Genomic DNA, 13314 nt, shown 5'->3' with positions numbered 1-13314 from the left:
TTCATTTTTTATTTATTTGTTCAACAAACTGAGAACATTCAATTATGTAATCAGTATGATTCTACAAAGTAACACAAAAGATTTTTCACATGAAAAGGTGATTACAAAATACATACTTCTATTTCCAACATAGCATGTTATTATCTCAGTAACTGCGGTTGTAATCCGTTATAATAATTGCAAAATGTTGTGTATACTCATCTAGTGCATTTTATACTTTATAAAACCACGACTAAACACTCAAGGGATTGAGGTCGGGTGAGCGGAAGACCCAAAGCCTGGTGGGGTTTCGTTAACTCAATTTTGGGGAAAAGGTCCGCTCTCACTTTGTTCACGCAAACGGCCATAAAAACGGCTGTTTCTCTTTTACTTTTACAAATGTTTCAAAATATCTGCAAAACAAATGTATTGTGTCATTTTATCAATAAACTGTATGTTGACTTTACAATCAGCCTCTACAATGAAATAGGTTGGTTGTTGTAAAATTTAAAACTTACAACACTGTCAGGAACAAGTGATAACACCGTGCATGTGCTATCAGGCATTGAGCAATGTCAGTTGGGGCCATGTCGATGTGTGGAGTACCAAATGTTGTCGGTGCAGCTATTGCTGTTGTGTATGCACATAGTTGAAATGACCGCCATTTTCTTATCTGTCCTAAAACATGTTTGCAAAGTTAAGGCAGCAATTTTGGATTAAAATGCAGGTGGCCCGCGGCAAAAATGCATGAGAATGTCATCAATACTTGCACGAAGTCTGTACCAACAATGCCTAGCCGTATCTTATAACTGCACAATGCAGTAGTGGCTGCTGCCTATACGTGCACTCGCACGTCCACAGTCAAATAAATACGCAATTTAATTATTTTTAATTATATTTATTCATTGAAAGCCATTTTTTCAAAACACCAAATGTTCCCAGGTCACATTACCTTCCATTTAGTTCCTTACGTCAGCTTATCTGATTAACCTGCGTCGAATGTGCATGAACAAAATTGGGAAGTACACACAGGTGCACACCGAAGTGGCGCTGTGTTCGACGGTGGGTAGAAGAAGCAGATAGGCTCTTCTTATGGCTGGCATCAGTGGGCTCTCGGAATCTCATTGCACCAAGAATTGAGACATCGTAGCCACGGGCATGCGCCGTGTGACGGAGTCGAGAACAACCCACTCACCATTGCAAATTGAGTGACTTTTTTTAAGAAAGGGAAATTGCGGTATATCTCACCTCTCGCGGTTCCGAGCATAGCATCCAAATTCGAATAGGGGAAGGACGGCAAAGGAAGGGGAGAGGGCTTGGCGTGCAGAGAGAGAGACGTGTGTATTCAGTGATGCAATGCCAGATACAATGAGTGGAAAAAGTTGATACAGGTGCTGGAAAAATAGTTTTTAAAAAATGTCAATGGTTTGAATTTAAAACATTTACATTGTCGTAGAGTTGGTGTCATTTAGCCGCTGTTAGAAATAGAAAAGCAGTAATCTGTCTATTTGCTTGATATGAGTATTATGTGTATGTTTTTGATGTGAATATTCTGTGTATTACGTCGGGATACTTATTCTGTGGCCGACAAGAAAAATGTCATGTACTGGATGACTGTGTGTGAGATTAAACCTTCACTTATATTGGTGTTTCGTTTTTAATATTTGGTGACCGTGTGACAGGATTGGAAGACTTTGTGTGAGGCAAAGATTGAGACGCCATGGAATAGATAAGTAAATTAAGAACAATAACGAGATCGTCGTTTACGCGCGTAGCGAAGAACATTGAAGCGGCGTGCAATGGTGATTGCCCGGATTTAAAGGAAGTGCAGAGTAATTTCCGTTTGTTGCTAGATAAATTCGGCAAATTACAGGATCTGGACACAAGACTGTGATTTGTTGATAGACGACGATATCAAAGAAGAGGATTTGGTCGTCGAAGCAGAAAATTCAGATAAGTATGCATGTAAGTTTTATCGAATCAAGACTACGGTGGATCAGTTATTAAGTAAGGAGGTGTTGAACAATGGTAGTGACGCAGTTAGTGACACATCGGTAAACTGCAAACGAAAAATCAAATTACCGGTAGTAGAACTTGAAAAATTTGATGGTAACGTGAAGAACTGGTTACCCTTCTGGAGCCAATTCAAACTAATTGACAAGGACGAGGACATTGATGATTGTGATAAATTTTAATACCTTGTACAAGCTACCGTACCGGGTTCAGAAGCGCGTCAGTTTGTAGAAAGTTAACCCCTCAGTGACGAATACTATCCCAAGGTCATTGAAGGACTTAAGTCACCTTTCGGCTGTGATGATGTGTTAGTGGAAGTTTACGTTCGTGAAATTTTGAAGTTGGTGTTACACAACTTAAATGGTGACAGTAAGTTGGAACTGGCTGTTCTTTATGAGAAAATGGAATCACAGGTACGAGCATTGAGTACGTTAGGAGTAACGTCAGACAAGTGTGCTGCAATGTTATACCCTCTTGTTGAGTCCTGTTTACAGGAAGAATTTTTGCGAGTGTGGCAGAGAAGTGCTGTAAATTCCAGGAACGTAGTAGTCGTACTGAATCTATACCCACGGCAGCTGAATTGATTAATTGCAAGGGGGATTCTTCAAAGTGTCTATTTTGTGGTGATTCGCATGTTAGTGAGGAGTGTGTGAAGGCACCCAATTGGTCCTTTGCGGAAAAAGCTAAGATGCTTAGAGAAAATGGGTTGTGTTTCAGATGTTTGAAAAAAGGCCACATTAGTCGAAACTTTGGTGAAAAATTAAAATGCAGGATTTGCAAGGGGCAGCATGTTGAAGTGAGGTGCTCTGGTCAGAGGACTAAGCAGGGAACATACTTTCCATGGAAGCAGACTAAGTTACAGACGGTTGTTGAAAATTCCTTGACGAATAATGAACATGTTGAAACGTTTCTGCAAACATTATTTGTAAAAATAATAGGACAAAGTGCTGAAAAATGTGCAAGAGCGATCATTGATAATGGTTCGCAACGATCCTACATTTGTACATCTACCGCAAAGGAAATGAAATATGAGGTTGTAAGAAGGGAAAATGTCACACATGCACTTTTTGGTGGCATTCTCTCTGCACCATATGAACATAATTGCTATCGTGTCAGACTGAGTAGCATCAGAGGTGATTATGCTTGCAATTTTGAAACCATGGATCAGCCTAATATTTGTGACAGTGTAACATCTGTTACTGAAGGTCCTTGGTTAGCAGAGTTGAAACAGATAGGTGTAGAAATTTCCGATAAAGAAAATGGTCCAGTGGAAGTTTTAATTGGTGCTGATATAGCTGGTAAAATTTTCACTGGCAAGAAGTTTGCTCTAAAATGTGGATTGGTAGCAATGGAAACACCGTTTGGTTGGATACTAATGGGCAAAGTTACTGCACATGAAAGTCATAGAGTTTCATCCATGATTACTGCTTCAATGTTCTGTAAGGAAGCTTCGGTTGCAGACTTGTGGAAATTAGATGTTCTTGGTATTACTGATCCTGGAGAAAATAAGTCGAAAATTGAAGCTCAAGAGGCAGTGATGGATTATTTTGAACGAACTCTGACTATTGACGAAGAAGGAAGTTATGAGGTAAAAATTCCAAGCGTGGAGGGGCACCCACATCTTCCTCGTAATTTAGAAATGTGTAAAAGAAAACTAGATACACTTGTTGAAAAACTGAAGAAAAATGACTGTTATGAAGAATATTGTCAGGTTTTCAATGAGTGGCTAGAAGAAGGCATCGTCGAGGAGGTTTCATCTGAAGAGATAGACACCAAGGGACACTCTTTACCTCGCAGACATGTTGTAAAATTGAACAGTGAGACCACCAGGATACACTCTGTGTTTGATGCTTCTGCAAGAGGAAGGGGGTATCACTCGTTGAACCAGTGTTTAGAGAAAGGCATTAATTTCATTGAAATAATTCCTTCAATTCTGACACGTTTTCGGTTACGCAAATTGGGAGTCGTCTCAGATATAAGGAAGGCTTTTATACAGATTAGTTTACGTAAAAGCGACCGTGATTTTTTTTAGATTTCTTTGGATAGATGAGAAAGGTGACATAAAGGTTTATCGTCACAAACGAGTTGTTTTTGGTGTAAGTTGTAGCCCATTTTTATTGTGTGCAGTAATTGAACGCGATCTGAAGCAAGCTCTTAAAAAATGTAATGAAGAGAGCTGCAGCTATTCCAAGGATATCATTGAACAGCTGTGGCAGAGTTTTTACTTAGAGAATTGTGTTACTATTGTGAACAATGAAGAGGAACTCCACCAGTTTATTGAAGAAGCTAATCATTTGATGGCACAAGCGAAATTTGAACTGCGAGGGTGGGAGTATACCTCACTAGGAAACTTGTCGGAAGATAACAGAATATCTGTATTAGGCTTGGTATGAGAAACAAGAACAGATAATTTGGAATTGAGACCAGAATGTTTCCAAGGAATGAAGTTTCAAGTTGTCTCCAAAAGAGTTATTTTGTCAACTGCCAACATAATATTTGACCCTATTGGAATTACCTCTCCAGTGACATTGTATCCGAAGATCCTTCTTCAAGAAACTTGGTTATTAAAATTGAGTTGGGATGAAGAAGTGCCCGAAGAAATGGGAAGGAAATTCAGGCAGTGGGTTGAAGAATTACGTGATTTGAAAGGGCTTGTATTTCCTAGGTGGATTGCTGAAGGTTCGGAAGATTGGAGTTTGCATGTGTTCTGTGATGCTAGTGAAAAGGCATATGCAGCTGTAGTATTCTTGAGAACCATTGCTAAGGGACAAGTCAAGGTGCAATTAGTACAAGCTAAATCATGGGTAGCTCCGATAAAGAAGTTAACCATACCCCGCTTGGAATTGATGGCAGCTATTATTAGAGTGAGATTATCAGCTTCAGTAACCGAATCATTGGACATTGGGGACATACCAATTAATTTTTGGACAGATTCGACTACAGTTCTTGCATGGATTAGACGCAATGATCCAGGGAACACCTTTGTAGGAAATCGTGTGCGTGAAATAAGAACGATGAGTAAGAGAGAATCTTGGAATTATGTACCAGGTATTATGAACTGTGCTGATCTTCCTTCGAGAGGGTGTTCACCCAAACGGTTCATGGAATCAAAATGGTGGGAAGGTCCATTGTGGTTAAAAGAAGCTAAGAGCGAATGTCCTAAACAAAGGTGTATATATGTCAAGAAAAAATTATTGCCCAAGAGAAGAAGAAGACAATTGTATCTAGTTTAGCTAATATTGAAGAAAGGGATGAACAGATTGTTCGACTGAAAGGGTGGATCAGATTCATTTTCAATTGTCGTCATCCAAAGAACCATAAAACAACAAAATTGTCAATGGAAGAAGTAAATGCTGCTGAAAAGGTAGTTATTCGACTTGTACAAAGAGATTCTTATGTCAGTTTGGAAGACAAGAAGCTGAAATCTTTGTGTCCATTTGAAGACAAGGAACAAATCATAAGACTGAAAACTGAAGTCCTAGAGCTTACAGATAAATATTTCGGTGTCCGGCTGTCTTGCCAAGCTCACATCCAATTGTGAAGAGGCTTATTTAATATAAACATATTGAAGCTTGTCATGCAGGTGTACAAGGTCTGATGAGTATTCTTAGAGAACAGTTTTGGATATTGAAAGGCAGAAAAACTATTCGTTCTGTGGTGAACGATTGTGTGGTTTGTCGGAGACATAATGCTAAAAGAATGGAAGTAATGCCGGTGTCTTTACCTGAACATCGAGTCAGAGATGCAGCAGTATTTGAAATAACAGGAGTGGATCTAGCCGGACCTGTTATACTTCAAAGTGGAGAAAGGGCTTGGATTTGCATATTTACTTGTGCTGTTTATAGAGCTGTACATTTAGAGTTAACTTCTGGCTTATTATCTGGATATTTTATTCAGTCACTTCGAAGATTCATTGCTCGACGAGGTAGACCACTAGTTGTTTACAGTGACAATGGGACGAACTTTGTAGGCACTGAAAATTTGTTGAGCAAGCTAGAATGGGAAGATGTAGTTGCTTTTGCAACAGTCAAGCGCATTGAGTGGAGATTCAATCCACCCACAGCTGCCTGGTGGGGTGGATGGTGGGAGCGTTTGATCAGACTCATGAAACTATTGAGAAACAATTTAGGGAAAGCTTCACTGCCCTATGAGCAATTTATTACGGTGCTATGTGATTGTGAAGCTGTCATGAATGCTCGTCCACTAACCTACATATCAGAAGATATTTCAGACCTTGAGTCCTTGACGCCCTCCATGTTTCTACAATAGGTCAGAGAAGTAGGCGTGCCTGACCTCGATGAGATACAGAAGGTAAATCTATATAAAAGGTGGAAGTATTGTCAAAGAATTCGTGAGACACTCAGAAGTAGATTTCGCAGTGAATGCTTGGGTCAGTTAGTGCAGCACCGGAATGCTAAAAGTTCTTGTAGAGAACTGAAGGTTGGCGAAGTGGTTCGTGTAGGTAATGACAATTCTAAACGTCTGGACTGGCCTTTAGCACGCATTGTATAGCTGTTACATGGACGTGATGGTGAAGTACGTCTCGTCAGGCTGAGGACTGCAACGAGAATTCTGATAAGACCACTTCAGCGTGTTTTTCCCTTGGAAATTCAGTCAAGTGAGTTGCCCGAAGTGCACAAAATGAAGAACACTGAGGAAAATACAGTACCCGAAAAGGAAAGTGCTCCGAGAGTCACCACCACTCGATTGGGAAGAAGAGTGAAGCCTAGGTGGGAGAATGTTAGAAATAGAAAAGCAGTAATCTGTGTATTTGCTTGATATGAGTATTCTGTGTGTTTTTGATGTGAATAGTCTGTGTATTTTTTTGCGGGATACTTATTCTGTGACCGGCAAGAAAAATGTCATGTACTGCGTGACTGTGTGTGAGATTAAACCTTAATTTACTTATTTTGGTGCTCCGTTTTTAACAGTCGCTATGATTTGTATTTGGAAGTTCAACGAAAAATTTTAATAATCAGAGTTCTATCTTGTACTGTTGTCACAGAACAGTAAATCCAGTTCTTTATTCTGTGCATATGAGAATCTGTAACTTGTACTATTATGTCACAGATTTGACATAATTTTTGTAAAGGTGCTGGCAAGAACTAGTTACATTTGATTAGGATTTCGAGGATATTCATAACAATGACTAAAGTAAATAAGTACATTAAGAATGGTAATTAACTTAGGTGTAGGACGAAATGTTTACTTGGCATTAAACTTGAGTTTCTGATGGGACATATTTAACTGAAGAAAGATAATATAGATTATTAAAACACAGTAATTACAGAAAATACTGGCGATATTATTATCCCTTACAAACCGCTGCAATTTATCAGTATAGCGTTGTGAGTGATTTTGTCAAATCGTCGAGTGCTGAATTTTCTACAGGTCATGAAAGTGACCAAACAACACATCTTCTCTCGTGATCGATTAAAAAAAATCACTTGGGTATTTCGAATTCGTAATGAATCTTATTTTTATAAATTTTCATGAAATGTAACTCTGCTATCGTCTCATTATCAGCAAAAGGTACGTTATAACTTGGATTGCTAATACGATTAGCAAAAAGAGGCGGGATTAATTGAGTGGGGGAAACAACACTCCTTCTGGACACGAGGCCGAGATGTACACCCATGGACCCAGATGACCAGCCCAACTGGCACAATGAGTAAGTGCATTTCTTGAGGAGGTTGGAATGTGTCTGTGAGAACATGAGGAAAATTGCATCATGTTGGTTTTGGCAATGAACAAAATGGTGTTAATTTCACCTGGCACAAACACACAACAGCACTCGTTGCACCGACCACTTTTTGTACTCCACACATCGACATGGGCCTCAACTGACAATGCTCACCATCTGATAGCATATGCACAGTGTTATCATCTCTTCCCGACAGTGTTGCCGCTTTTAAATTTACAACGCACGAAATGAAACAACACTAAGTTGTGTTATCAGTGTTATAAGTAAATTTGAGCAACTACAATTCCTGTTTAATGAATAGCTCTTTTCTTTCTTCTCCACGCAGTTCCCAACAACCAAAAAAATTGGCCAGAGGGATTCACTTAGTGAATTCGATATAGAAAAAATTAATCGCATGTACAATTGTACCAATAAGCTACAGAAATCAACACCGACAAGATATAACAAGACAAAAGCTAAAAATAACAACAGGTTTTTGAATGGTATAAAAAGGAAGAATAATAAGAAGTCAAGGTCAAAAGATGAACGTTATAAATTCCCTTTAAAATGCTGGAAAACTCAAAAATTTACTACGAAGCGTCCAAAGTCTAAGGGACATTTAAATTCGGTTCGTTTAGAATTTCGAAAGGGTTCTAAATTAAAAAGCCCTTGGTTGAAAAGGAAATACTGAAATTTCTCATGTAGATGAGAACTGCACATCAGGTACTGATTCCAAAGAGAAGAGCAAAATTATCTTGCTTGATCAGTAGGAGTTATATTATATCAAGATATATCATGTAAAATAAAAATTATTTCGACTAGATACAAAGGAAGTTTTCTTATGTCTACACAACTAGTGTAAACTACGAAATACTACTAATAGTAGAACTTTCAACAGAAGGTAATAACGGTAAATGTTAGTCAAAACATTTCGTTTAGCTTATTGTAGTCCTTACTTAGACAACCACATGATAGTATAGGGGTCATTCCATTGATTGATTGAGTTGGTGTTTTAAGTCCAATTTATGTACAGTAAGGTTAATCGGGACTAGACCTACAGTAGTGGAATCCGAACCACTATGTTCCTCCACTGGGTATCGAACCCGGGACTCCTAGATAACAAGGCGACGACGCTATTACTACGCCACCGGGGAGGCACTAGGGGTCTTTCCATGTCAGATCGACCAACGCCTACAAGTCATAGTTTTGGATTTGGATGAAATTTGGCATGATGGTTCAATCATGTCTGGAAGGCTTGTATTATAAATATTAGGTTCCTCCGTGGAATAATTCTAGAGTTATAGCCCATGGAGGAAGGTAGCGCGCAACAGAAAATGTGACCCAAATCTGAGAAATGAGCCTCAGAGCTAACTTCAGTACTCAATAACTTTGGAACTATTTATCACAGCTTAGTAATGTGATGTTTACACATCAAAAACAAACCTCCAACCAAGGAACAAGCATATTGTATCAAAATGCCCTCAGCTTATTTACATTAGCAAATAATATACTCCGAAATATGCCTTAAAAAGCTGTACATATCAAAAAATGCATGTTTTATGGGCATGCTGTTACAACTGTGATCCACCCAGAAAAGTTGCACACATTATGGTACCGCGATATATATCACCCAAACCATATTATATGAGACTTAATATGCAAAACATTGAAAAATCACAGGAAAATGGCGATTTTTAATGGTGTAGCACAATAGGGACAAGATACATCCAAACCCAGTTGCATGCACTACATAACCAGACCTTCCTCTAATGTGTATAAAAGTTTCAACTTGTTATTGCAAGGCGATAGTGCACAATAAAGTTAGAGCGCGTTTTCAGCCGGAAGTTTAAAATTGTACAAGGTTTCAAATAAAAATTTATATATCCGAAACTACGAATGCCAGAGTAACAAATTATACCTCGTTTCTTTCAGTACAGGCTTGCTTACCTACACGCCTATTGTTGAAATATACAATTTTTACTCAGTAAATAGACGAAAAGGAAGACGGAAATTAAAAAATCTTATTTTTCTCACAAGATTTTAATTTAGTCAGGCCACAAAATAGGCAACGCCAGAACGTGAGGGTTCGAAACAGTTCCTGCGTATTGTCCGATATGTATTTCATTCTCGTAGCAAGAATTGCATACTTACTGATGATGCTTTCTTAGAAAAAAAATTTCTAATTAAAAGTCGTGTTTTCTACTGGAATTTCAAAATTGCAAAATTATCTCGAAAACTATGAATCCTAGAGTTAAAAATTATATCTCGTTATCTTCCGTACACACTAGACTATACGCCTATGGTCGAATAAACTTAATTTTCATTTATCAAGTAGAAGAAGAAGACGAAAATTAAATATAATATTTTTACCAAATTTGAATTTCATCAGGTCCTCACGTAGGTAGGCCGGAACGTGATGGTTTAAAACGGAACCTGCATATTGCCGGATATGTGTTTCATTCTTGTGGCAAGAATTGCTTACTTGCTTCGGATACTTTTGGAGAAACAATATATTTTCTAATGTAAAAACAGTATTTTTTCAAAGGAGATTGCGCTCACCCCTCTTCCTTCCCAAGAAAATGGATCCAGAATCAAATTGAACTTTACTAATTGCTAATATGATTCTTCAAGTTTCGTGTAGCACTCAAAGTATGTATCGCCGGACATTGCCTGAGTCGCAGTATGCTCCAAAAGTCTAAAATAAACAACAAATTTGACACATGTCCATCACGGCGTTTAAGGTTTAAAAACAATTATTGGAACAGATGACCACTTTTTTGTAACATCCACAAATTCAGCTTTAACCTCGCCAAAAAATCACTAAAAATTAAGTAGACTATTATTTACTGTTCTTTAGACACACACACACATTAACAGACTGAGTTAAAAGTCATAGGGTATCTTTTCATTTCAGAAAAGGAATGGACAATTAAATATCTGAGTAGCACTGTTAAAAGGAGATGACGGGACTTACCTTCCAGGATAGAATTACAATATATCCGCCATATTGAAATCCGCCATATTGGGTTCAGATTAGTTATTTTTTCTTTCAAAATGGAAGTGTTATTATGATGTACAAATCAGGCTAATTTTTCCCCCTCAGAAATTTATTTTTGCGATCCGCTTTGCTGTATGTGGTGTGTACGTACTAACTAACTAACTAACTAACTAACTAACTCTCTAGCCTTCTTAAACCCGAAGGTTCATGGCTGCAGCAACACAGGCCTTCCATGTTTCCCTATCTTGAGCAAGATCTATATACTCTTTTCCATCCCTACCGATTTCCCTTAGGTCCATCTCAACGTTGTCCCTCCATCTTCGTCTTGGCCTTCCTACAGGTCTCTTACCATCAGGTTTCCCAACAAGAATCCTGTAAACTCCTCTTTCCTCTCCCATTCGTGCCACATGGCCTGCCCACCTAAGTCTTCTTGATTTAATCATTCTAATAATATCTGGACTTGAATACAAATTATGTAGTTCTAAATTATGTAACCTTCTCCACTCACCTGTCTCCTCATCCCTTTTAGGTCCAAATATTTTCCTAAGGATATTATTTTCAAATACTCTCAATTTATGTTCCTCTTTCAATGTAAGGGACCAAGTTTCACATCCATATAATACCACAGGCAAAATTACTGTTTCGTATATTTTAACTTTTAGTTTCTTAGATATTAAACGAGAAAACAAAAGTTTATGAAGAGAGAAGTAACATGCATTTCCTGAATTAAGCCTACTTTTTATTTCCTCTTTAATATAATTTTCATTTGTTAATATTACTCCTAAGTATTTGAATTTGGAAACTGTTTCAAACGAGTTGTTATCAATAATTAGATTTTGATTATTACCTAACACTTGGTTTCGGCCTGTAAGCATATATTTAGTTTTCTCTTTGTTAACTTCCAAACCTATCTCTTTAGCAGTTTTGAAAAATATTTTAGCATTATTCTTTATTGTATTCACTTCATCCCCCAGTAAGTCTACATCATCTGCATATGCTAACAACTGAGTCACACCATTTAATTTTTAATTTTAGTCCTTCTTTAGTTTCTTTTACTTTCCTAACAGCATATTCTAAGGCAAAATTAAAGAGCAATGGAGATAATGCATCTCCTTGTTTTAACCCATCATGAATTGTAAATTTGTCAGACATATTAATACCCACACGAATTTTACTTTCTGTTTCACTGGTGCATATTTTTATCATACTAACAAGCTTCTTAGGTATTCCAAACTCTACTAATATATTATATAGTTTATCTCGTTTGACCGAATCATATGCTTTTTTAAAATCAATGAATAGCTGATGGACATTTTGATTATATTCCCACTTTTTTTCAAGTGTCTGTCTGATGTGAAAAAATTGATCTGTAGTTGATCTGTTACGTTTAAATCCACATTGATAATCACCTATAATTTCATTAGCATATGGGGTTAGTCTTGTTAAAAGAATGTTAGATAATATTTTATTTGTTGTTGAGAGTAGAGAAATTCCACGGTAATTATTGCAGTTCATTTTATCACCTTTTTTAAACACAGGAACAATTATGGATTCTTTCCACTGTTGAGGGATTTCTTCTTTTTTCCATATTAAACAAATTAATTTATGAATTTGACATATTAATGAATTTCCACCATATTTAATTAACTCAGCTGGTATTAAATCAATGCCAGGTGCTTTGTTATTCTTTAGCCTTTTAATTGCATCTTTAACTTCAGTCAAGTTAGGTTCTGGAACTAAAGGTTCTGCTGTGTGTACTTCATTCACTTCTGATTTATGTGTGTACGTACAAATGTTATTATTTCAACCTGCGAGCAACATTCGGTGTCTTGTGTCATGCAAATGACCGATTTCAGTGGAATAAGATTCAACTGATTACTATTTCCTTCTGTTTCCCAAACACCAGACGAAATTGTGAGCTATACTACCTCCAAAAAACCACGTGATGTTCATCGACGTGATGTGTTCAGTACGATACTCCTTGTGTGGCTGAGCACAGAGCATAAAGAGCTTTGTCCACGCGTTATGCATTCACACGAGAACATCTGAATAAAATATGTTGCACGTATCCATGATATTCCTGCAGGTAATCTTTGACGCGAATTTTCATTGCATACACGAAAGCTTTCAGCTGTTCCACAGATAGAAATCAGGGGGTTAGGTCGAGTGATCTGGGTGTCCATTCCTCCGGTCAATGCAAACCAATTCAACAATCAGGTAATTCATATCGAGCCATTAACGAAATTTTACTCCATAGTGTGGTGAAGCTTCATGATTTTGGAAATAACAAGGAAAAACTGCCATCTTCACTAAGAATTGAAAAGAAGACTGTCTGCTGTAGCATTTCCATCTAGCGCTGTGCATTCAGGACCACCTGCAGCAATGAATTCTGGAGGCCTATGACACAATTTATTTCACCAAAACGACTGGGCAAAGTGCCTTCAATGAGAATAAAGTATAAACTACTGAACACAAAAGAGTAGCACATCATGGGGTCATTTGGATATAGTTGTTTTCAAATTTTTGAGCTAATAGCTTTTGTAGCACACCACATATTGCAAAACAAATCTAATTGCGGAAATGAAATTCTGAGAGAGAAAGAAAACTGGCCTGGTTTGATACGTTATATATAAGTCACTGA

At 37.6% G+C, this 13314-nt stretch overlaps 1 protein-coding gene across 1 annotated transcript in view; it reads left to right on the top strand.

Annotated features, from left to right (window-relative positions):
- Positions 1–8488, top strand: part of LOC145989859 (hatching enzyme 1.2-like) — a 67261-nt gene extending 58773 nt beyond the window's left edge. Inside the window, exon 5 of the mRNA XM_083125319.1 lies at positions 8022–8488. Coding sequence (XP_082981445.1) covers positions 8022–8366 — 345 coding nt within the window. The 3' untranslated portion in view covers positions 8367–8488. The remainder of the gene's footprint in view (positions 1–8021) is intronic.
- The last annotated feature ends 4826 nt before the right edge of the window (positions 8489–13314 follow it).

Source organism: Lepisma saccharinum, chromosome 7 (genome assembly GCF_977018435.1).
Source record: "Lepisma saccharinum chromosome 7, izLepSacc3.1, whole genome shotgun sequence".
Classification (NCBI taxonomy): Eukaryota; Metazoa; Arthropoda; class Insecta; order Zygentoma; family Lepismatidae; genus Lepisma; species Lepisma saccharinum.
This window is presented reverse-complemented; position numbering and strand designations above follow the sequence as displayed.